Source organism: Thamnophis sirtalis, unplaced genomic scaffold, assembly GCF_051295495.1.
Source record: "Thamnophis sirtalis isolate CommonGarterSnake01/CBP01778 unplaced genomic scaffold, rThaSir2_p1.2 scaffold_3, whole genome shotgun sequence".
In the NCBI taxonomy this organism is placed as follows: domain Eukaryota; kingdom Metazoa; phylum Chordata; class Lepidosauria; order Squamata; family Natricidae; genus Thamnophis; species Thamnophis sirtalis.
Genome location: NW_028261383.1, coordinates 152,517,205 through 152,541,713, shown reverse-complemented (window position 1 = coordinate 152,541,713; position 24,509 = coordinate 152,517,205). Strand labels below are relative to the sequence as shown.

The 24,509-nt window shown below is 42.0% G+C and overlaps 1 protein-coding gene across 1 annotated transcript in view; it reads left to right on the top strand.

The window, feature by feature from the left end:
• FMNL3 (formin like 3) overlaps positions 1-24,509 on the top strand; it is a 111,374-nt gene that overhangs the window by 74,341 nt on the left and 12,524 nt on the right. Inside the window, exons 6-21 of the mRNA XM_087710458.1 lie at positions 1,507-1,659; positions 3,607-3,715; positions 5,741-5,817; positions 9,999-10,092; positions 11,448-11,522; positions 12,587-12,697; positions 13,199-13,348; positions 14,878-14,979; positions 15,804-16,065; positions 16,171-16,239; positions 18,478-18,602; positions 19,435-19,637; positions 20,530-20,764; positions 21,745-21,813; positions 22,681-22,761; positions 23,583-23,712. Of these exons, the coding sequence (XP_087566584.1) occupies positions 1,507-1,659; positions 3,607-3,715; positions 5,741-5,817; positions 9,999-10,092; positions 11,448-11,522; positions 12,587-12,697; positions 13,199-13,348; positions 14,878-14,979; positions 15,804-16,065; positions 16,171-16,239; positions 18,478-18,602; positions 19,435-19,637; positions 20,530-20,764; positions 21,745-21,813; positions 22,681-22,761; positions 23,583-23,712 (2,045 nt within the window). The remainder of the gene's footprint in view (positions 1-1,506; positions 1,660-3,606; positions 3,716-5,740; positions 5,818-9,998; positions 10,093-11,447; positions 11,523-12,586; positions 12,698-13,198; positions 13,349-14,877; positions 14,980-15,803; positions 16,066-16,170; positions 16,240-18,477; positions 18,603-19,434; positions 19,638-20,529; positions 20,765-21,744; positions 21,814-22,680; positions 22,762-23,582; positions 23,713-24,509) is intronic.

The window sequence follows — 24,509 nt, the reverse complement described above, 5'->3', positions numbered from 1 at the left end:
GGGTTAGGGATGCAAGGGTCTTGTAACTTGACAGCTTTAAGACTTGCATTCTTCAAATGCCAGAATTTCTGAGCCAACATTTTGGTTGCTAAACGCCAAGCCACTCCCTCTTGGTCACATGGCCGGCAAGCCACTCCCACCTGGTCACAAGGCCAGTAAGCCACTCCCAACTGGTAACATAGCCAGCAAGCCACTCCCACAAAGTAGGCCACACCTACAGAAGATGTTCTAAAAAAATTTGAAACCCACCACTGATGCCCATAGTATAAATCATTTTAGAAATATAAATAGAACTAAGATAGTCACATATTATATGCTTGAAAAAGCCCTTGTGACAAAAGCAGATTTCATGACAGAGAGAATGATATGAGCAAGTATAGTTTGACCTAGTCCTAAATAGATATTTTGGCGGGGCCCTGACTAAGGAGAAAACCTCAAATATTGGGAGGCATCAAAGGTAAGTGAAAAGCCCTTTTTTCAGAAATTGACTGTTTTTCTTCCAATTCTCCAGTATCTTCATTTTTGAAATTGTTGATCTAGCCAAAAAAATAAAAAGTAGATAGCTGAAACTTGCATTCTTAGCTCTTCCATTCTTGAAATATAAAAGAATTGAGCAGATCTAATTGAATATACCATTGTGTGCAAGTAGCTTATATTTGGATTTGAATTGTACTATAAAGGTGTGATTTAGGGGGATTATTGAACTTCATCAAAATACAAGGCTTTACCAGAGCTGCTCTAAGCCCTAAAGTGAGAGTGCTGTAACTGTAGAAAAAGACAGAAATCTAGAAAGAATTTGTAGATCTCAACACTCAGAAATAGTCTGAGACAAGAGGATTTTTCATATAACTTCATCCCAGGTTGTTTAGAACTCCAAAGTTCATTTTTTTGATCTTTTAAATAGACCAGGAGCCAGTATTGGCTTATTGCTGTTCACAGATTTAAAGAACATAATAAAAACGACTTACGAAAATGCATCCAACTGGGAAAACTATTCCTTCCTTTAACAAAGCTTCAGCTGCTCCAGAAATCTATTATAAAACAGTAACTCCATCCAGAATTCAGCACAAATGGAACCAGCTGTTACCAAGATATATGCCTGAAATCAAGCTGTTTAGTTGTATCCTAATGCAAACACCTTAGTCTATGAAGGACAACTGACTGCAGGCACAAGGTGACGCCAAAAAAGACTGTATTTAATACAAATTCACCCCACTCCCACCCCATGGTGTGGAATATACTTACTGTTGCTTCTGTATTGGTGTAACCATATTGTAAAATTGCCCTAGGAATTTCTGTGTGCAGCAGTGATTTCTGTATGCTGAGATTTTACTTACTGAGAGGACATTTGATTGTCCATTCACACCTTGTCATGTTCCATGTTGCTGACTTGTGGCTTGCAGAAACACTCATCCTTTGGGGAATCCAGAGCTTGACTCCTCTGTGCCAGCTTTTGCCCTAAAGCTTCCCTGTGTGTATGGTGTATGTTCCCTGTCTGCCCTCCAGGTTTGATTTTGAGGGTCTGGAAAATAGCGAGGATGGAGCTCTAGAGAAGCTGAAATCTTGGAGTAGGTCCATAGAGGATCTGCAGCACCCCAGCACCCTGTCTGCTCCCTACGCCAACAGTCTTGCTCGCTCTGCGCGCCAGTCTGCTCTCCGGTATGTACCTCTCTGTCTTGCCGCCAACCTCCAGTATGTTATCCTATTCAGCGGTGCTACATACAGTAATAAACCTGCCCTGCTTTCTGCCCTCCAGGGGATGCCGTGTGCTGATTTCTTCTTCCCACTCCCACTCTTCCCCCTTGATGTTCCTCTGTGGGTAGCTGGCCAGGTCTCCTCTCTGCTCCAGGCCTTGTCCTTTGCCCTGCTCTGTTTGCCTGTCTTTGCTGGGTCTCCTGTTCTCTCTCTTTTTTCTGTCCTTATTACCTTGGTAAGTATTCTTGAATTGGGTGCCATGTGCAGCATACCGTGATGTACATCTCAGGCCGGATACTGGCCTATGTGCATGCAGATATGTGTGGGCATGTGGACAAGAGCCCCTGTAGTAGTAGTCCAGAGGTTGGCAACTTTAAACACTCAAAGAGCCACAAAGTCCTAACCGGAAACTCCCCATTCAATTTTGAAGCCAACCAGAAGTCCAGTTCTCTCACCATAGAATCTCCTCTAGCGGCATCCTTTTTCTTCTCCCCGTCCTAACCGAAAGCCCTATCAATTGTGGAGCCGACTGGCAACAGGGAGCCACAGCAGAGGGATGAAAGAGCCACATGCGGCTCCAGAGCCACAGGTTGCTGACCCCTGTAGTAGTTCATGGCAGACCTTTTTGGCTGGAAGGCAAGTGGGTAGTTTAACCTGTGCCTGAAAGCCAACTTGCTCAGGCTAAAAAAGCCCAAAGTAAATCAGCTGCTTTTACAAGATCATGGGAGTTTATTCTTGCTTGAAGGGGCAGCTAAAAAAGCAGAGTCCAGCCATCTGCTGTGATGGCACTGGTACCCTCAGAGAGAATAGGTAAACTGTTGCTACAATGATAAAATGCAGGATAGGCAAATAGATGCTGTCCAAACATTTTGGTTTTCAACTCTCATCTATCCCAACAAAGCATGATGAGCAAGGGATTGTGGGGACCATCATTCAAAATATATGGTAGGCATTAGAATGCCTTATTGGATAATAACCCTACTAGCTGTGAAAGGTCCAGTGTCTTCCTGAAATTCAGTCAAGACTACAGATTGGATCATTTTCCTTTACAAGAAGAGAAAGGAATAGAATTGAATATTTGAGGAGAAAACATAGAATTTATCATGATAACTTCTGCAGATGTCCTCTCTTAGCTGAACATTCTTGTCTAGCAATGACATCTGAAGCTTTCAATTTAGTTTCTCTCTGCCGCCCAGATGTTTAGGTTACATGCCACATTTTTGAGAACTAACTAATTTTTCTGTTCCTTGTGGAATAGAAAATTATCTATTATTTTCTTCCAAATTTGGATCATTTTCCATGAACAAAAATCTTATTTGTTCTCTTGGTTTTTTTAAAAAAATATTATAATCACTTAGCTGAATTGCTTTGGTTTGGGTTTTTCCTGATTTGGGCTGATTAAAAAAAATCATGTGCCTTCATCTTGCTAAAGTAACATTTTGGGATGTTTTAGGGTTTTTTTCCTCCCCCTAATAGAAACTGATAATAATAATAATAGGGAAATAAAGCATGGGGGAAATTCCCTGAATGGTTTAAAGTTCCTTCGGAGAAAAGAAAAAATTCCCTCCCGTTTATTTAATTTCCCTCATTGCCCCAAACTTCTCTGTTTACCAAGATCTGCAAAATAGGAAAAGGGGATAGCTGCAGGATTGGCTTCTATCTGGCAATTCTAGGATCCTTCGGTCTTCAGAACAGTTGCTATCAGATTGCAGGGAAGGTATGAGGCCACCCAGCCTTTTCTGTTCCAAAAGGAAAACATACATCTTGGGGAAATCTCCTGACAGAAGCCGGTGGTTCTAATTTCAGTGTTCCTTCTTAGCTGTGGCTGTGACCTCATCCTTGGCAAGTGACAGCATTCTTCTGGCGAGGTTACTGGTCTTGCTAAATGTAGGGCTCTCTTCTCTTGGCCAGATACACCACCCTTCCCAGCAGAAAAGCTCTGAAGAACTCACGGCTGGTGAGCCAGAAAGATGATGTGCACGTGTGCATCTTGTGTTTACGAGCCATCATGAACTATCAGGTATCGCTGGCTTTGAGCTGGGATAGGGGTGGTCTTGGGGGGGGGGTCAGTGTTTCTCAACCTTGGCGACTTTAAGTCCTGGCTGGGGGATTCTGGGAGTTGAAGTCCACAGGACTTAAAGTCGCCAAGGTTGAGAAACATTGGGGGTGCGGGTGCTTGGCTGTGGTGAATTTTTGGGAAAATTTGACTTTGCTGCCTTAGAATCAATAGTTTTAAATGTGTATGCGTTTTATTACATTTATAATTTGGCTTTGCCTCAGGAGAACTTTTGGCTCAAACACTTGAGAGAGATTTTGGGGGGCCAGGAAGAGAAAACAGGTTGGGAATTCAGTCCTATTGTTACTTCTGCTGGCACAACGCCTCCTGATGGTTTTTTTTTCTTCTCCCCAAGCTTTCCCCCCACTTAACCTGGGTTGGGTTTGGCTCTCCAGGCAATGTAGCATCCTCTAATGCTATGATGGCGAACATATGACACACGTGCCACAAGTGGCAGGCGGAGCCATTTGTCAGGGCATATGAGGCATTGCCCTGTCAGCTGGCCAGTGCGCATGCGTGTGCCGGCCAATTGACTTCAGCCTTCTTTTGAGGCCATTTTTCACCCTCCGGAGGCTTTCCTGAAGCTTCCGGAGTGCGAAAAACCAGTCCTATGGGCAAACTGGAAGTTCAGGAAGCCTCCTGAAGACCCCTGAAGGCTCCGGAGGTTGAAAATCGGCCCTATGGACAAACCGGAAGTCACCATTCCCGAACTTCCGGGTTCCCTGTAGGTCCGTTTTTCGCCCTCTGAAGGCTTCAGGGAAGCTCCTGAGGCCTTTGGAGGGTGTCCGGTAGGGAGGGGGAGGGGGGAGTCTGTTTTCACCCTCCCCAGGCTCCTAGAAAGCCTCTGGAGCCTGGGGAGGGCAAAAAACCTGCAACAAAAGCAGTTGCTGGTCACAGCAAAAGTGGGTGACTGGTCGCACGCGCATGCACGCGCAGGCGGTGGTCACGTGCATAGCATTATGGGTGTGGCACGCCAGCGCATGACCTCCCTGTGCTTCCCCGTCTTTTGGTACGGGAGCCAAAACAGTTTCGCCATCACTGCTCTAATGTCAGTACCAACAAAGAATTTCACTTAGCTATGCCTTAAATGTTCCCTTCTGTCTAAATAATTTACTTGAAAACGGAGTGTCAGAAGATGGGGAACACCACCACTAAATAGTGTATTTTCAAAGAGATAGGTGGGGTTGATATGACTACACTTTGTTAAATTAATATCCTTTTCTTTTTCTTTTACTTCTCCCTCCCTATTATCCGAGTATTCTGTATGATAATTTGTAGCTATCTAACTAGGCATCAAGTTTGTGTAACGAAGCTCTGCTATATGTGACATTTTGGAGGACTTAATATTTTGTTTATTTATATAAAATGATTTTTTTTTAAATCAACCATATATGCCTGCCTACTCATTGCAACATCCCTTTTCAAGATAATTAACTTAATGCAGAGTACAGAAATATATTAATTTAAAAGAAGCCAAAAATAATAGTAATAATGTCAAGAGGGGCAAAAAAGGAAACTGTTTGTATCTACTTTACGTAAACAGCTTTCTATGTATTTCTCCATACCTTTTTATTGTTGTAAACCATCCTTGTTTCCAACAGATTTGCACAGTGCTTCATATACTGTTGTCTGTTGTTTACATTTCTCACTTCTCTCTTTCTTTAACCACCTCTCTTTATAGACACTACATGTCTATAGAGATTCTGAGTCATGCAGGTCATGGCTGTCCCAAAGGTACTTTTTCAAAAGGCAACTGTTTTTCCTTGAAGATGTTTTGCTTCTTATCCAAGAAGCTTCTTCAGTTCTGACAGTCAGAACTGAAGAAGCTTCTTGGATGAGAAGTAAAACTTTTTCAAGGAAAAACAGTTGCCTTTTGAAAAAGCACCTTTGGGACTCTAGATATGTGTGTTACATTTTAAATAAGGCTATGTGTTTAGTTGACTGTTTCTTATAACTTCTAATATTTATATACATTTCTTTCCCTTCCAGTATGGATTCAATTTGGTCATGTCACATCCTCACGCTGTTAATGAGATTGCTCTCAGTTTGAACAATAAAAATCCCAGGTAAGACAACTTTATACGTAATGAGCCTCATGAAAATGAAGATTGTCATTTAATTTTTGAAATGGTGTACTAAGGCTTATATGGTGCGATTTATATGAACTATATTAATATTGAAAAATGAGACCAATTTTAAGATTATTTCATTAATTTTGTGTTTCTGTTATCATGAGAATCACGGAAATACAAGTTTTCTGATAAGTTTAGAAAGCACGATCTTAAAAACTCTACTAGAAGTACAGTCTTCTGGGTTGTTTTTTAAAAAAGGCAAATAAGTGTTTTCTAAACCAGTTGAATGTGACTTAGAAGTGTTGTATCCCATAGTGTGAGGCCAAACAAATCTTTCTTTTGACTTACTATTCCTGCTAACAGGCAGAGTGAGCAGGTTTGTGAAATATCACAATCATTTGCAATACCTTCATAGCAGGAGTAACAGTATGATGAATTTTTCCTTTTCAGCAGTGGTACATTTTTCAAGCTGCCTTCAACTCTGAAAAAATTAAACAATAGTGTAATGTGGCCTATCTCCAGCTAGTAAATCTGATTTCAAACACATGTTAATTTGTAAAGCAGATGTGCCTTTGTTTTGCAGTATGTCACTATTGTTTGGTCTTTCTGAAAGCTCTGTATACATCTAGAAATGCTGCCTAGCTGTGTTGTTAATGAAATTAATTGGTTACCTAATCTCTCCAGCAAAGTTACTTGATCGTATCTTAAATCAATTCAGCAATATTCTTTAACACTTGGCATTAAAGGATGGTTGGATGCACATATGGAGAACAGCAGGCATGTGAGCAAGTCGTGTCTTTGGCATCTTTTGATACGTTCTATAAAATAATATTTATGATGATAATCATAACTATAGTTTCTCTACAGCTCAGGATCTTTTTTCTTTCTTTCTGCATAGATGACACAATTTTGTATCTTGTAATTAATTCCTCTCTTGATCCTTAGAAATTAAAGCATGTTACGGGACTGGTTTATTTGTTGGGGCCCCCTCCCCCCAAACACTTCTACCCATCCCATTAGATCTGGTAGGAGACATGGTTCCTGCCACTTAAGGAATGTCATCTTGGGGACCCAGGAAATGAGCTTTTTCTGTCATGGTACCAAGCTCAGGTGGGCTGCTGGGAGTTCGTAGGGGTTTGGGAAAACCTCTAGCTAAGATTCTGTGCAGTTCAGAGAACCCCAAAATCCCACTCTTGGCTGGCACACCCCTCCCTCCCAGGAGTTCCCACATGACCCATTTTGGGTGCAGGTAAGTGCAGGGCAGAGGCTTGGGGAGGGTGAAAAACAGGCTTACCGGAAGTTTGAGAAAGCCGGAAAGGGACCCGTTTCTGGCATCCAGAGCCTTGGGAGGCTGTTTTCATCCTCCCAGAGGCTCAAGAAAAGCCTCTGGAGCCCGGGGAGGGCAATCTCCCCACCCCTTGCCGTGGTGTAGGAGGCTGACTAGTCCACATCCACCATGGCCACACCCATCCAGCAACCAGGCAGAGAAACCCTTGCTAAAAATTTTGAAGCCCACCCCTGGCACTCACTCTTTGGAACATCCTCCTTCCAGAGATTGGATGGCGCTGACTCTGCTGGCCTTTCACAAGGGCCTGAAGACATGACTGTGTGCCCAGGCATGGGAACCAGTTCATCAGAGTCCATGTGATGTGGTTATTTTAATGGCTGTTTATTGGTTTTTACCTTGGTTGACAATTACTTATTTTATTTTGTTGTTGGTTTTATTTTCTAACTGTTCTTAATCATCCAAAGTCATCATAGTGACTGATAGGGTAGCCATATATATACATTGTAGGGGAAAAAAGCAAATTTAAAAAGTCATCTGGCAGATCTGTTTTTTTTCCATTTATTAATTTAAAATCACAATCTCCTGATTTGGGAGAATGTAACCAGGTAGCAATTATGCACTTCATTCCAACGAAGTTGGGTTTTTTTTCCCTAATAAAAGAGGTCTAGCTAACTAATTCACTGGACGCCACTGAATACACCATAATAGTCTTCCTTGTAAGAAATCAGACTTCTAGTATCTATAGCTAAGTATTTTCTACCCTATCTGGCATTGGCTTCCCCAGGTTTCAAAAAGAATTCTTTCCTATCCCTACTTAGATATGCAAAGAACTGAATATGGGTAGGTTTTGATTTTTCTTTGCACTGTAAAACATGAACTGTACTTTAGTTTGTAGATCTAGTATATACTATGATGCTTATAGGAATGTGGCTTCAGTGTTTGCAAAACCTACTAGGCTTTCTTTCAGATATATTGGGGAAAACGCTTAATTCATTGATGGAACATGTAGTTTACATATAAAAAGTCCTCTCTATACAGCTCATGATCTGAAACTTTTAAGGGGAAAGCCAGACCCTCAGTTACATAGAGTAATGATCAGATTTAATGCATGGTGACATATCTTTTGATTTTAAAGAGCAGCCTCAACAATGACATAATTGCAAATGAGGAAGGGATTTTTTTTAAAAAAAATAGGAACTATCAAATGCTGAGCAACAGATGGAGTCTACCTTCGTGTTGCAATATTCCTAGCACCAATAACCAAAGCTGACAGGAAGGGCCTAATTAGTTCCACATTAGGGTTACTGCTGTGTGTATGGTCAGAATAAAAATACAGAGAGTCCTCGACTTATAACAGTTCATTAAGTGACCATTCAAAGTTACAATCGCACTGAAAAAAAGTTATTGTTGACCATTTTTCACACTTTCACAATTGCAGCATCGCCATAGTCGTGTGATTAAAATTGGCAACTGATTCATATTTATGACTGTTCCGGTGTCCTGCAGTGAGGTGATCACTTTTCTGACTTTCTTACAAACAAAGTCAATGGAGAAGTCAGATACATTTAACAACCATGATACTAACTTAACAACTTCAGTGATTCACTTAACAATGGTTCCAAGAAAGATTGTAAAATGAGGGTAAAATTCACTTAACAAATGTTTTGCTTAGCAACAGAAATGTTAGATTCAGTTGTGGTTGTAAGTCGAGGACTACCTGTACTACTCTTCAGATTAACCTTCCTATCTTCCTTCCTTCCTTCCTTCCTTCCTTCCTTCCTTCCTTCCTTCCTTCCTTCCTTCCTTTTTTTCTTATTTTATTGAAACTTTTACCCCCCAAAAATGAAAACAAATTAATAAAGAGTAAAAGACTTTAAGGAAGGGGAAAAAAAGAATCAAATAGAAAGAAAAATCTTTCAATTTTACTTGCAGCAAATATAAGAACAATTACAAAGTTATCTCTGACACTATGTTTACAAAAGAAAACTCACTCTTTCTATTCTCTTTTTAAAAAAAAATCAAAACAATTACGTAAAATCTTCCTTCTTTGCATACTGTAGAAAGTGTATATATATCATTATCCCTCCTCTATTTGACTATATCCTGTATCATAACAATTTACCCCCAATAATCAAAACCTAACTGTATCTAACTTAATTCTTTTTTATTAACTTTTGTATATAATCCAAAAGGATTTCTAATCTTCCTCTCATGGGTACCATTCAATATTCATATCCAATTATTACTCATCATAACACTACACATTGTATACATTATTATCATTATCAATTATTTATTTAATTATATTTTTTATTACTAAATTTCACTAAGTTTAACTAGTTTTAAGTTATATTCTTCCATCTGTCAACCTGTATCTTTCCAATAACAAAACAATCATATCTTCTGCCATAGTATTTTAACTTACATGTTACCCTTATATCTCCATTTTTATTTGACTATAATTGTTTAAACGTCCTTCATCATGAAATATACCAAGATTTAATACATAACCACATACTGGCATTTCATTTAGTATTTCTAAAATCCTCCAATAGCACTGAATCCTTATGTCTATTCTAGCTAAACATCCATAATATTTAGTAACAGACTCTTCTAATCCTCCTTTCCAGATCACTGTTTGCAATTTTCATCCAGTTTCCTTATATTGTACCCATACATATATATATATTCTGTTTTATGCAAAAAGTCTGTTAGGGGTTTCCAGTCAACCATAAATGAAGATATTGGTTTTTCTCTAATCAAAGAGGTTAATTTAACCATCTCCACATTTTCTCATTCTCACCAACTGTTTCTCAATTGTGGGTTCCATTCGTTTTTTTTTTCTAGTTGCTTGCCCATCAGTTTTGTCTCTCCTTTCTCTCCCCAGGACAAAAGCCCTTGTATTAGAACTGCTGGCAGCTGTGTGTCTTGTCCGAGGCGGCCATGAGATCATTTTAGCTGCCTTTGAGAACTTCAAGGAGGTGAGGTTGTTTTTATTATTTATTTAAAAAGATAAGTATCAAACTCTGAAGATCCAGGGGATTGTGGGTTTTGAAGTCCAATGCATCTGGAACATTACATTGTGGAAGGGTAGGCAAATATAAGGAAGCAGATGGAAATGATGATCAGATGGAAATCTTTGGTCACAATCCAGAGATAGGTGCAAATAGGGAGGAAGAAAAAATAGAGAACAACTGATGTGATGGATAGTGACCATTAACTTTCTTTATTTTACCAAATGAGGACTCAAGTCAAATCTACTCAAGTATCTAATATTACTTTGGGCAGAGTTTTTGATCAATGCAGTCTGCCCTGTCTTTTGGGTATTGCCTTGAGTCTCTGAGCAGAAATAAGTAGATAACACAAACCTGAATCCATGATTTGGCCATGCCTGCATGCCACGTTATTTTGTTTATATACTCACACACCTGCTGCTACTCACTTTCAGTCAAGATCTCCTCTGGATAACTTTCTGAAGTGTCTCATTTTCAGAAGTTCAAGTCCGTGACTCTTAGCCGCAGGATCTTTTCATCAGTAGCTTCTCAAAGAGCCTGACATCTTTCTGAAAATACCTTCTCTCCCTTGTTGTGCGTTCTTTGAACGACTCCTGAAGGATTTTTATATGGATTGTGTGTTTATTAGATGTTTCATTTGGCTGTCAATCAGTGGTGGGATGCAACCGGTTTAACAATTGGTTCGGTGAGTGCGTGCTTCGCGTGCGTGTACAGCATTCAAAAAACAACCTTTTTAGGCTTCAAAACGTACCTTCTATGTCAGGGCCTGTGAGTAAAACAGCTGATGCAGGGCAATCAGTTGTGTCATGCGAATCAGCTGAGTTAAAAAACAGGGAAATATAGGACAGGAAAGCGCAGGGGCAGGTGGGCAGGGCCAAATGCTCACCAGAACTACAGGTTCACCCAAACCCGTCCGAAATGGCTGAATCCCACCCCTGCTGTCCAACCTCTCAAAACATTCAGAAGCTTGATCTAATAAAGAAAAGGCTAAAACGAATAAAGCCTGAAGTGATTAAAGGGAAACCAGCAGGCCCTCAAGGTGCAACTTCAAAGACAAGCAGCATACCTGTGTTTCTGTGGAGATCATTCAAAACCAGTACTTGCCCCCCTGTACCAACCGCTGATAACAAAACACTCTTTCTCTGGGTATGTGACCAGAGAAAGAAATTACGCTGGGAATGTGCATGAAAGTAACCACTGCACAGCTATGTGGAGGAGCACTTATGGAAAGGTATCAGCATCAACGGAATGAAATGTGTTTAGCAGACTCATCAGGACTACAACTTGTTTATGATCGGGGCGTTTTTTTTTTTCCCCCTTAGGTATGCAAAGAGCAGCATCGCTTTGAGAAATTGATGGAATATTTCCGTAATGAGGATAGCAATATTGACTTCATGGTAGGTAGTTTAAAAAAAAGTGTTAGGAAAAAATATATGCAAGAACACATTTGCTTTGGAATTGTGTATGCCAGCTGCTCATTTGGCCAAATGATGAGAGGAAACAAGTGACAGACTGGATGTGCATTTTTTTTCTTGATAATCAATATAGGTGGTCCTTGACTTGCAATCATTCATTTAGCGGCTGCAAAAGTGACTTATAACTGGTCTCTCACTTACAATGTTGCAGTATTTCCCCTCACATGATCATGATTCTGGCAACAATCTGGGTCCTCATTTTAACTGACCTCGGAAGAATGGAAGGCTGAGTCAACCTTGAGCAGGTCAAGATTGAACTGCTGGCAGTGGGCAGAATTAGCCTGCAATTAATGTACAATGGTTGCAGTATCCTGCAGTCACGTGATCACCATTTGTGACTTCCCAATCAAAGTCAATGGGGAAGGTTGCATGTTGTGGTCACATGATGTCTCACTTAATGAACCCACATCTTAATGATAAACTTTCTGATCCCTATTGTGGTTGTAAGTTGAGGACTAACTGTATTCCATGGATAATGTAGGACTTCTGCTGTCCCAACTATGCTTACCTTGCTATCATGGATTCACTCATGCAAGAGACCATGAGTCAATGGTGGAGCATATGGATTCAGAAAGTCATTAGTCATTTTAGGCAAGATTGGGAAAGGCTTCTACATAAAATCTATCAGTGAAAATATAGTATAGTAAGGAGTCTTTATCAACCCAAGGAATAATTTACTCCAAGGAATCTCTAAAGAACACGGATTAGATGGTCTCAGTGAATGAAGTGAAACTTCTGAAACTTCCTCTTCCACCTTCTCCAGCATTAGATTAACCCATGGTTCTCTGCATGGAGGAAGAGAATATATGCATGGAAGGATGGTGGGACTTGGCTAGATGGAAATTATATTCTATAGCATGTGTTGCATTTTAAAAATTAAGTTCTTTTCAGGTTTTTTTTTTTTAAAAAGAGTTCTAGAAGCTAAAGGGGAATAAATAACTGAATTTATGTGTCACAATTCCAACTGCCTTTTCTCTCTTTTATAGGTAGCCTGTATGCAATTCATCAACATTGTGGTCCATTCAGTAGAAGACATGAACTTCCGAGTGCACTTACAATATGAGTTCACCAAGCTGGGTTTGGAAGAGTTCTTACAGGTAACATTTTGTCCCATCACAAAGTAAACCTCAAGTGGTATTAAAATTTGACAAGGTGAAATCTATTTCCCACATATAAGACTAGTGCTTGGAGAAAGATAATTAGGCCCAACAAAATTAGACCTATCACTTATATTGTGTGGTGGTTTTTTTTTTACCCCACTATTTTTACATATTGTTCAAGACATCTACACAAGAGACTCATTTGATGGTTGCACAATGTTTGCTTCAAGCAACCTTGCCTGGTTCTAGATGGAGGGCTCTTAACTTTAACTCATATATTGTGGCTTAAATTTATGTGGCAAATGAAAATATGGGAAATGTCTCAAAGCTCATCAAATGACTGCAAAGTAGAGATGGAATATGTCTCTAGGATGCGCCTTTGAGGAAGTCTTGAGTAGCTCAGAGGGGCTCTATTTTGGCCTTGCTGGAGACCTGGTGACATCCAGGAGAACATCTAGGAGCCTCTACCCCATAAAACTATTTCCTTCTCTCCAACAGAAGTCAAGACACACAGAAAGTGAAAAGCTGCAAGTGCAAATTCAGGCCTACCTGGACAATGTGTTTGATGTAGGTGGGTTGTTAGAAGATGCTGAGACCAAGAATGTGGCTTTGGAGAAAGTAGAAGAACTGGAAGAGCACTTATCACATGTAAGTGTACAGCTTTTTCTTCAGCATAGAAAAGCCTTATTGGATGGGCAGCTAATCCTGGAACCCATTTTGCCTATGGGGACTACATAGGCTAGTTAAAAAATGTCCTTCTCCTTTGTTACTATTTACTCTTAATGTAAAGGAATGTGTCATCGAACAAGGAAGTTCAGTTCAGTTGCTAAACTTTTATTTATCTGACCTCTTTTAAGCTAGTGACAAGTTCACCAGCTCTTTAAAATGAAAATAGGGATTTCCATTGTAAAAAGTCCAATAGCTGATCCACCTACTGTGTACCTTAACTCAAGTACAGATAGTCCTTGACTTACCACAGTTTATTTAGTGACTGTTCAAAGTTATAACGTCACCTAAAAAGTGACATGACCATTTTTCACACTTACGACCATTGTAGCATCCCCATGGTCATGTAATCAAAATTCAGATAGTTGGCAACTGATTCATATGTACGACAGTTGCAGTCTTTTGGGGGTCATGTCAACACCTTTTGCAACCTTCTGACAAGCAAACTCAGTATGGAAGCTAGATTCACTTAACAACCATGTGACTGACTTAACAACTGCAGTGATTCACTTAACAACCATGGGGGGAAAAGATTGTAAAATGAGATAAAATTCACTTAACTGACTCACTTAGCAACATAAATTTTGGACTCAATTGTGTTTGTTAAGTCGAGTGCTACTTGTAGGTGAGGCAGAGATTTTTCTGAGTCCCCTTCGGGGGAAAAGGGCAGCATACAAATATAATAAATCAAATATAATAATAAATCAATTCTAGCCCTGCCTGGAGATGCCAGGAATTAAATTAGGGAGTTTTTACACAGCATATAAAAGGTCCCATGAATTCAGTTACCGTGTTTTTCGGAGTATAAGACGCACCGGAGTATAACATGCACCAAGGTTTTGAAGACACAAATAGAAAAAAAAGTTTTGGCACTCTGCAGACCTCCCAAAAAGCCCCATTTTTCGCAAAAATGGCTCTGTTTTTTGTCAAAAAAAGGGCATGCATAGCCTTTAGGAGGCTTATAGAGTGCTCCTTGGGGCTTGTGGGAGGGAGCAAAATCAAGCAAATAAGAGCCAGTTTTTTGCTCATTTTTGCCCTCCCCAGCCCCCAAGAGCACTCTGGAAGCTTCCTAAAGGCTATCCACGGCCATTTTTGCAAAGGGGGGGGGGGTGGGAGGCAAAAAATGCTGTATTCAGAATATAAGATGCACCCAGATTTTCACCCTCTTTTTTGAGGGAAAAAGGTGCATCTTATATTCAGAAAAATACAGTAATTGTCTGAGGTGTAAAGTCTCCTGCCTGGAAAGGAAGGTACAGCTAAGCTAAAATGTGTTTTTAACTATTTCAAAAACACTACTTGCTTGGTTTTTTTAAAAACACCCCTTGTGACAGTTTAACCACCCCATTGATGAGAGTCTTCTTAACAAATGAGTTGCTGAAGATATACTTAATAAACAATACAGCTGTGTTGACTTAAAGGAAAGAACAATTGGTGATAGCTGTGTTATTCAGTTGACAGAAAAGCTCCTGGATCTGGAGAATGAGAACATAATGCGGGTAGCTGAGTTGGAGAAACAACTGTTACAGCGGGAAAAGGAATTGGAGATTGTCAAGGTACGTGGATCAAAAAAGGGAATTGAAGGTGCTCCCCAGAGCATGGAGGTGTGGCTGATGGTTTCATCTAGACTTTCCTGGAGAAGGTAATTGATAAGGTACTGCGGGGAAAGATAACTTGCTCATCCCCATGGATCTTTCTAGCCAAAGGGAGAATAATATGCATCCGTGGAAACATCAGTTTTCATGGGTGTTATCATGAGATGATAGTATAATCCAAAAGGTCAAATGTCTATGAAAATACTCAATCATCCATCCATGTCATGATTGTCCCAAAGGTGCTTTTTTGAAAAGGCAACTGGATTTTTGTCACTTTTTTTCTTTTAAAAATGTTTTGCTTCTTATCCAAGAAACCTCTTATCCTTCTGTTCTTCAACTTAAGAAGCTTCTTGGATGAGAAGTGAAATGTCTTCAAAGATAAATCAGAAAGTCCAGTTGCCTCTTGAAAAAAGCACCTTTGGGACAACCATGACCTGAATAACTGAGAATCTCTATAGACATTCTCCATATTCTGTTTTCCATATAGACAGATATTTCTTCTTGTGAAGGACATTAAATTATGTAACTCCTTCTCAGAAATGGTATGGTTGGAGATGCTTGTGATTTTACAGTTCAGCATACAATGACCTTTGCAACCTTCCCTAGTCTGTATCTGCCAACTGGGTTGGATTGCAACACTGAAGTTTCCAATTCACCTGGAGGTCCCTGAATTAGGGAAGATCTGATGTGATTGGTCCTTTGTGATTAGGATTGCTTGAGATGATGAGCAGGAAACAGTTTTTAAAGGTAAGAAAGACTCTACTGTATCTCTGTATCTGGGATAGGAGACATACGAAAGTGCCAGCCACCAAGTTCATACATTGCGCAGAATTATCAAGGAGAAGGAAGAAGCCTTCCGGCATCACTATACCTCACATCCAATGGGGAGTGACCACTTGCCGCTGCCACCACCTCCAGGGGCAGAGATCAATTTCTGCGACATCTCTGAGGATGAACTCTGCCTGCCTGTCCTGCCTCCTGTGGAGGCTGCTCCTCCTCCACCACCTCCTCCGCCACCTCTTCCGCCACCGCCACCTCCACTACCAGGTAGGTTTCTGTTCCGGAGCTAACAAACCAACATCTTGCCATGACGGCGGGGTGGTGGTGGTGGTGGTGCCTTGCTTTATTTATCTATTGTTTCTTTCCTCATAGATAAGTGTCCACCAGCTCCGCCTCTTCCTGGCACATCTCCTTCGGTGATTCTCACAATGGGCTTATCAGGTAGATAGCAATAGCACTTAGACTTATATGCTGCTTCATGAACTCTGCATGCTTTACAGCATTCTCTGGGTGACTTACAAATGTCAGCATATTGCCCCAAACAATCATTTTACTGACCTCAGAAGAATGGAAGGCTGAGTCAACCTTGAGCGGGTCAAGATCGAACTGCTGGTAGTGGGCAGAATTAGCCTGCAATACTGCATTCTAACCACTGTGCCACCACTGGCTTAACATCTATTCCCCCAAATAGACCTGAGCAGTAAAATAGCATGGGGGTTGCTGTATACTAGATGCTAGTTGAATGGGGAAGGGTTTGAAGATAAATCATGTAAGTAATAATGTAGACTCCACTTAAAAATATATGTTTCTAGCCCTTAAATTTAGACTGGAAAGTCTGAGGAAAATGCCAGAAAACAAAACAAAAAAAAAAAAACCCAATTGATAAAACGGAATTAAGAAACTAAAAACTGTTGCAGAGTAAGTTATGCAATATAGTTGAGAAAATGTATGTTTTCCTCAAAATGCAATTTATGTCATTTGTATGGATGGTTTTTCTTGGCAACACATTTCATTGTTGTGACCTTGAATTTTTAATAGTTTGAGTGACCTTGGGGAAATGACATATTCCATTGGACTAGAATAGCAAGAACTGAAATAATTTGTTTCCATTAAAAATAGATAGTTTAATTTTGGTTCTGGCTTCAGATATATAGCTTGAAATATGGGCGGGTTTTTTTTGGAAACAAGCCTCATTCTCTTCAGGAAAATGCATCTGTTTCTTCTGAAACACAGATCAAGCATGCCATATCTGGGCTGCAAAAATAAATGACAGGGGTACACTGTAATTCTTTGCTGCCATGTTGGAGTTGTCTGGAGTTTTGCACTTCAGATATGGTATGCCTGTTAATATATCAATGAATGATTTCCCTCAGTGCTTGCAATACAGAAGAGGGAAAGGATTTGATGACATGTCCAAATCACATAGATACTATTCTTCAGAAACTATGGCATAAGGCAGTGATGGCTAACCTTTTTGCTGTCACATGCTGAAAGCGCACGTGCTCCTCCGTACCCATAATGCAATGCATGTTTGACACCCCCCGACACCCCTGCACATGTATGCACGACCCCCTGTGCCAGGGGTGGGTTCCTAACTGGTTTACTACCAGTTCGCTGAGAGAGGGCAGTTTTGCGGCACTGCTTGCTTCGTGCACGGGCCAGTTGCGCATAGCTGCACATGCATAGTTTACTGAAAACTGTTCTGCGCAAGCTGGCGACGGGAGAAGAGATCGGGAAACCAGTTTGGGGGTGTGGCAGGCCTGGGTCACTGCCGGTTCCAGCAACCCAGGCCGCCAGAACACTACTGGTTCGAACCGGTAGGAGCCCACCACTGCCTCGCACCCTGTTTTGGGCCTTGCAGGCTCCTGGGACCAAAAATGAGCTGTGGGGGGGGCACTTTCCCCCTGCACCATGCAACCCACACACATGCATGGGTGACCCCCTAACTTGCATGTGTGACCACCCCCCTCCCAGCGGGAAAAGGAATTGGAGATTGTCAAGGTACGTGGATCAAAAAAAGGAAATTGAAGGTGCTCCCCACAGCATGGAGGTGTGGCTGATGGTTTCATCTAGACTTTTCTGGATAAGCTACTGGGGGGAAAGATAACTTGCTCATCCCCATGGATCTTTCTAGCCAAAGGGAGAATAATATGCATCCGTGGAAACATCATCAAACCGGTCCAAACCAGTAGGAACCCATCGTTGCCCCGCGCCCCGTTTTGGGCCTTGCAGGCTCTTGGGACCAAAAATGGTCCGTGGGGGGGGGGGGGCACTTCCCCCCTGTAGCATGCGACCAACATGCATGCATGGGTGATCCCCTAACATGCACATGTGACCCCCCCCACATGCATGCGTTACCCCCACCCCCATGCATTTATGTGCATCAAAGACCTGAAAATCAGCTGGCCAGTAGGAGGCGCATGCGCATGTGCAGTGGAGCTGAGCTGGGGTGATGGCTTGTGTGCCTGCAGAGAGGGCTCTGAGTGCCACCCGTGACATGCGTGCTATATGTTCACCATCACGGGCATAAAGGAAACTAACAAAAGTTAACCAAAACTCATCAGAAAATTGCTGGAATGAAAACCTCTTCCTCCAACAGACTTGTTGGGATTAGGCTGAGAATATTTTCCCTTTTCCATATGATCTAATCATGCTTTGTCCTCTCTGTTCTGCATCAAGCAATCCGGATTAAGAAGCCCATCAAGACCAAGTTCCGCTTGCCAGTTTTTAACTGGACGGCATTGAAGCCCAACCAGATCAGTGGAACGGTCTTCAGTGAACTGGACGATGAAAAAATCTTGGAGGTGAGGAAAACAGAGAAGTGAATGCCGGCATGAGTTGAGATTTTTAAATGATAATTCCCAAAATGATCTTCTTTCTTAGTTCACCGCCTGTTGTGTTTGTTGCCTGTTATGGTGTCATGGAGCTGAAGCTCTAATGCTGATTTTTAAAAAATAGTCTGCTGTTTAGTTTGAGTGAGAGAAGGAAGAGTCAGCTTGACTGGCAGTAGAATTATGAGTAGAATTGGGAAGATAACGCATATGAAGAATAGAACAAAAAGAAGAACCTGGAAGGACGGGAAATGACTTTTGTTGTTGTAAGTAGCCTAGAGTCACTTTTGTGAGATGGGAGAAGGAAGGAAGGAAGGAAGGAAGGAAGGAAGGAAGGAAGGAAGGAAGGAAGGAAGGAAGGAAGGAAGGAAGGAAGGAAGGAAGGAAGGAAGGAAGGAAGGAAGGAAGGAAGGAAGGAGGTAAGCAAGCAAGCAAGCTTGAAAATAGCCAAAAAATATTATTGGCAGAAAGTCGGTGCTAGTAGCAATAATGGAGCAGTAAAGACAGATGCCATTTGGTTTGAATTGTATTGAACAATCACATTTGTCTGCCACAATTCTGCCTGCAAATGGAGCAGATAATAAGATTCTTCCACTGAAACTCACAGCAACCTTTGAACATGCATGGAACCCAGTTCTACTACCCAATCCCAGTGTATTATTGGAGAAATGTACTGTATGGTTTTAATATGCGGCATGCTCCCAGAATAGCAAAATACCAAGAAGTAAAAAATAAGCTGTTAGCAGTTGTAATTACTAGTCCCACGTTGATGAAGTAACTCACACTTTCCTCCCCCTCCCCAAAGGATCTTGATCTGGACAAGTTTGAGGAGCTCTTTAAGACCAAAGCACAGGGCCCTGCCATTGATCTCCTTTGCTCTAAAAACAAGGCATCCCACAAAGCGGTCAACAAAGTGACCTTGCTGGAGGCCAACCGGGCAAAGAACCTGGCCATCACGTTGCGTAAGGCAGGCAGGACCACGGAGGAGATCTGCAAAGCCATCTACACGTGAGTCTCCCTTCATGTGCCTTTTCCCGTCCCCCAGTTTGTGGTTTTTCTCCTTGCCCAGGAAACCTTTTTCTCTTTCTGGGATCGTACTTCTGCAGGCACAATCAGGAGGGGGCCATGATATATGCAAATAATAGCAGGAGGCAGAGTAGGTGATCCCAAAGCAAATTATAGGGGGGGTGCTCTTGTCTTTCTGAAACACTCCACTTATCAACCTTTCTTCCCTTCTTCCACACACAGCTGGCAGACAAGATAAAGGCAGATCACTTTTTCCTAACTATGGCTTAAGTTTCAGGCAGGGGTGGGCTTCAAAAATTTTAGCAAGGGTTTCTCTGCCTGGTTGCTTGGTGGGCGTGGCCATGGTGGGTGTGGCCTAGTTGGCCTCCTGCACCACTGGGGTGGGGTGGGGGGGCGTGATTTTGCCTTCCCCAGGCTTCAGAGGTTTTTTGCGAGCCTCTGGGAGGGCGAAAACAGTCTCCCCGGCTTCGGAGGCCCTCTGGAGGCTGGAAACGGGCCTGTTTCTGGTCTTCCCGAACTTCCGGTAGGCCTGTTTTTCACCTTCCCCTAGCCTCTGTGTGTGCTCTGCACTTACCTGTACCCAAAATGGACTGCGTGGGGACTCCTGGGAGGGGAGGTGTGGGCGGCGCCAACTAGGAATGGGATTTGGGGGTTCTCTGAACTGCACAGAATCTTAGCTAGAGGTTCTCCTGAACCCCTGCGAACCCCCAGCAGCCCACCCCTGATTTTAGGTCACATGGAGTTAGGCCCACAAGCTTTATGAGATTCAAAGTTGCTAGGTGAGAGGATCACAGAATGCTTGCATCCTTTGCCCATCAGCAGCCAGATGCTCCATCTCTGGTAGAGGAACTTCCTTCATTGAGGCCTCTTTTAGGTTTGACCTGAAGACCTTACCAGTGGACTTTGTGGAGTGCCTAATGCGCTTTCTGCCAACGGAGAATGAGGTCAAGCTACTGCGCCAGTATGAGAAGGAGAGGAAGCCGGTGGAGGAATTGTCAGATGAGGACCGCTTCATGCTGCACTTCAGCAAAGTCGAACGTCTGACCCAGCGCATGGCCATTATGGCGTTCCTGGGCAACTTCAGTGAAAACATCCAGATGCTCATGCCGGTAACTGAAGTTCTTTTTCGAGCTGGTACCATTGCAGTGATGTGGCCTTAAGTGGTACTAAGTTTGAGGGGACTCTTTTCCAAGGAAATGTGCATATAGGATGAGAAAGGATGTGCTCAAGATTGATCTTTCCACTTCTTCTGCTCCAAGGAGCCACTTGTCTACAATGACACTATGACATATATTTATGATGTAGAATTTCATAGAATGACAATTATATTGTCCTTTTGAAAATCTGTACTTTACTAGTTGGGCTGCCTGGCAAAATGTGGGATGCAAGAAAGCAGATACAACAATAAGCTTAGATTTATATACCGCTTCTAAGCAGTTTACAGAGTCAGCCTATTGCCCCCAACAATCTGGGTCCTCATTTTACCCACCTCGGAAGGATGGAAGGCTGAGTCAGCCTTGAGCCTGGTAAGATATGAACTGCCAAATTGCAGTCAGCTAGCAGTCAGCAGAAGTAGCCTATAGTACTGCACTCTAACTACTACACCACCAAAGCCCATAGCCCCAGAGTAGATTACATTTTTGGTTGCCTCAAGTACAACTTCCACTAGGAAGGGCTAGTGGAAAGGCTGGGGAAATCTTTATCCCTGAGATCCAACAGAATAGTTGTTAGGGATGAAGAAAGCATCTGCACTGGGTAGGTGTCCCATTGATTCTACTCCCTCAGTCTTTATGTTTTCTTGATGCACTCAGAGATCTTGTTCCACTGTGATGTGATTCTACCTAGGTTCCCAAATGATCAATGTTTATCCTGTGTGCTAATTTGCTTACAGTGTCCATCATTTTTCCTTCCTAATAGTTGCATGGGCCTTTCCCCAGGGAAGCATTCAAAGCAATTAAAAACCAGATGATTAAACCATGCCCAAATTGCTGCTTCTTCCTAAGGAATTTACTCTATAGAATGCAAGAAGTGTTCAGGTGCTAAGACAGCAATAATACTGTAATGCTCTTTTGGTTTTTGTCTCTTATAGCAACTCAGTGCCATTATCGCTGCCTCAGCGTCCGTCAAATCATCACAGAAGCTCAAGCGAATGCTAGAGGTAGGTCAGTCAGCTGGCATTAATGTAGTTAACAATGGAAAGTTGGAGCACAACCCCTACCATTTACTCCTCATACACTTTTTTGAATGCAATGAAGTAAAGAAGCAAACGAAGAGCTCTTCAGCCTGTGAAAGGCCTTACTTTCCTTTTTTTTAATTACAATTTTATTAAACTTATCAAAGTATAAAAGATAAATGAAAACAGTGGGAAAAGAGGGGAGGGAAATCAAAAAGTGTAGGGTAAAGGGGACAAGAAAAAGAAAAGCATTGACTTCTGTTTCTTTTTAGTACAATAGAATAACATAATAAAATTACAGCCTCAACTTTTTACTTTCACATACTTAATATGTACTGGCCAGAGGTGGTATTCAGCAGGTTCTGACCAGTTCCGGAGGACAGGTAGCAGAAATTTTGAGTAGTTCAGAGAACCAATAAATATCACCTCTAACTGCCCCGCCCCCATCTATTCTCTGTCTCCCGAGTACCAGCTGATCGGGAGGGAATGGGGATTTTGCAGTAACCTTTCCCTGGAGTGGGAAAGGAATGAAGATTTTATAATATCCTTCCCCTGGAGTGGGGAGGAAATGGAGATTTTACAGTATCCTTCCCCTGCCATGCCCATCAAGCCACGCCCACAGAACCGATAGTAAAAAAAAATTGAATCCCACCACTGGTACTGGCCATTTCTGTAACAACAAAGAAAGGCTTCCTTTCAATTACTATTCATTCAGAAGCTGTAGACTCTAAGCTGGAATGTGGTTTCTGCCGAGAAAATTCACCCCAGGTCCTTGTGCCATGGGCTTCATTGGCTGGAGTTTTCTCTTGCTCCTTGTATCCCGGATCGATTTCTCCTCTTCTCTCACCACAGATCATCCTGGCTCTTGGCAACTACATGAACAGCAGCAAGCGTGGCTCGGTTTATGGCTTCAAGCTGCAGAGTCTGGACTTGGTAAGGGAAGAGCCATGGAAAAGGGTTGTATAATTATGATCCATATATCTGTAAAGAGTAGCCAAGTGGATTTATTAGAGGTATCCTAAGAAGAAAGACATTAGTAGTTAATGTCCTGTCACAACATATAGCACTGTGCACTTTTTCACACTACCCCATGCTTCTGAATTCTAAGGAGTGAATGCATTTCCTCACAGGGCGTTCCACGTCAATGTCCATGCCTATAATTGAACCAGATGGGATTGTCGTGTTCACATGCGTGTACCGTAGACTCCCTGCTGGTCTAACCTTTGCACCAGTGGTGGCTTCCTGCCAGTTCTAACCTCTTCTATAGGAGAGGTTCCACAAATCTACAGTGCTGTTTAGAACCAGTTCCAGCTCTCTCCCACCGCCCGTCCGTACATCATCTAGATGAAGACCGAGAGGAGGAATTCTGGGAGTTGAAGTCCACAAGTCTTAAAGCTGTCAAGTTTGAACATCCCTGGGGGTTTTTTCCCTAAAGGGTTATGGGTGCAAGGGTCTTGTAACTTGACAGCTTTAAGACTTGCATGCTTCAAATACCAGAGTTTCTGAGCCAACATTTTGGTTGCTAAGCAAGAGCGTTGTTAAGTGAGTTTCACCACATTTTATAAGTTGGCCACGCCCACCCAGTCACATGGCTGGCAAGCCACTCTGCTTGGTCACATGGCTGGCAAGCCACTCCCACAAAGCAGGCCACACCTACAGAAGAGGTTCTAAACAATTTTGAAACCCACCACTGGTTTGCACCCACTGATGCTGATGTCTTGATAATCTGTTCTTCCTTATTTCTATCCTGAAAGCTGTTGGACACCAAGTCAACTGACCGGAAGCTGACTCTTCTACATTTCATTGCCATGATGGTGAAGGAGAAATATCCTGAGCTGAGCAACTTCTGGCAGGAACTGCACTTTGTGGAAAAAGCAGCTGCAGGTAGATGGTCCCTTCAACCATCACAACCATAAAGGCCATCTTTGTTTCATCCTGGTCTTAATGAGGACCCCATTAGTTGCTTTATCTCCAGACTCTCCTTCATATACAAGAGCAGCAGAATTTTTTACTATCTATCTGGAGATGGTATGGAATTCAGAGGCAACATTTTCTGGAGATGTAAAAGCCTCTGGCTGTGACTTAGAGTACTGAAAGGATCGTGGTCAGACTTGTAGAGGGAAACTGCCTGCAATCTGATATATAATGTATGGCATAATGTATGAAACAGATATTGCTGCATTTCCATTAGTATGCGGATTGTTTCCAGAAAGGGTAGTGGTGAAGCAAGGCAGACTGACAGGTATGCTGGTATATAAATGGGATAGAATTGGGAGCTGAATTTCCTGTTGCTGAGTTGCTCAAATTAAAAAGTGGACTTGAGACCATACACCTAAGTTTCTAACAACTTTAAGAATGCGGCCCTCCGGAGATGATGGGCAACCATATTTTCTTGCAGTGTTCCTGGAGCTGATAGGAATTGGTATCCAACACTCAAATCTGGAGGTCTATGGAGATTCTCAGTCATCCAGGTCATGGTTATCCCTAAAGGTGCTTTTTTCAAGAGGCAACTGGATTTTTTGGGTTTTTTCACTTCTCCTCCAAGAAGCAGTAGCTGAAGAGAGCTGAAGAAGTTTCAGTTGCCTCTTGAAAAAGCACTTTGGGGATCAAATCTGGAGAGTTAAGGAGCTCCCTGTCCCTGCTGAGTAGGACAGCTCAATCTTGTCATGGGGTCTCCTGGC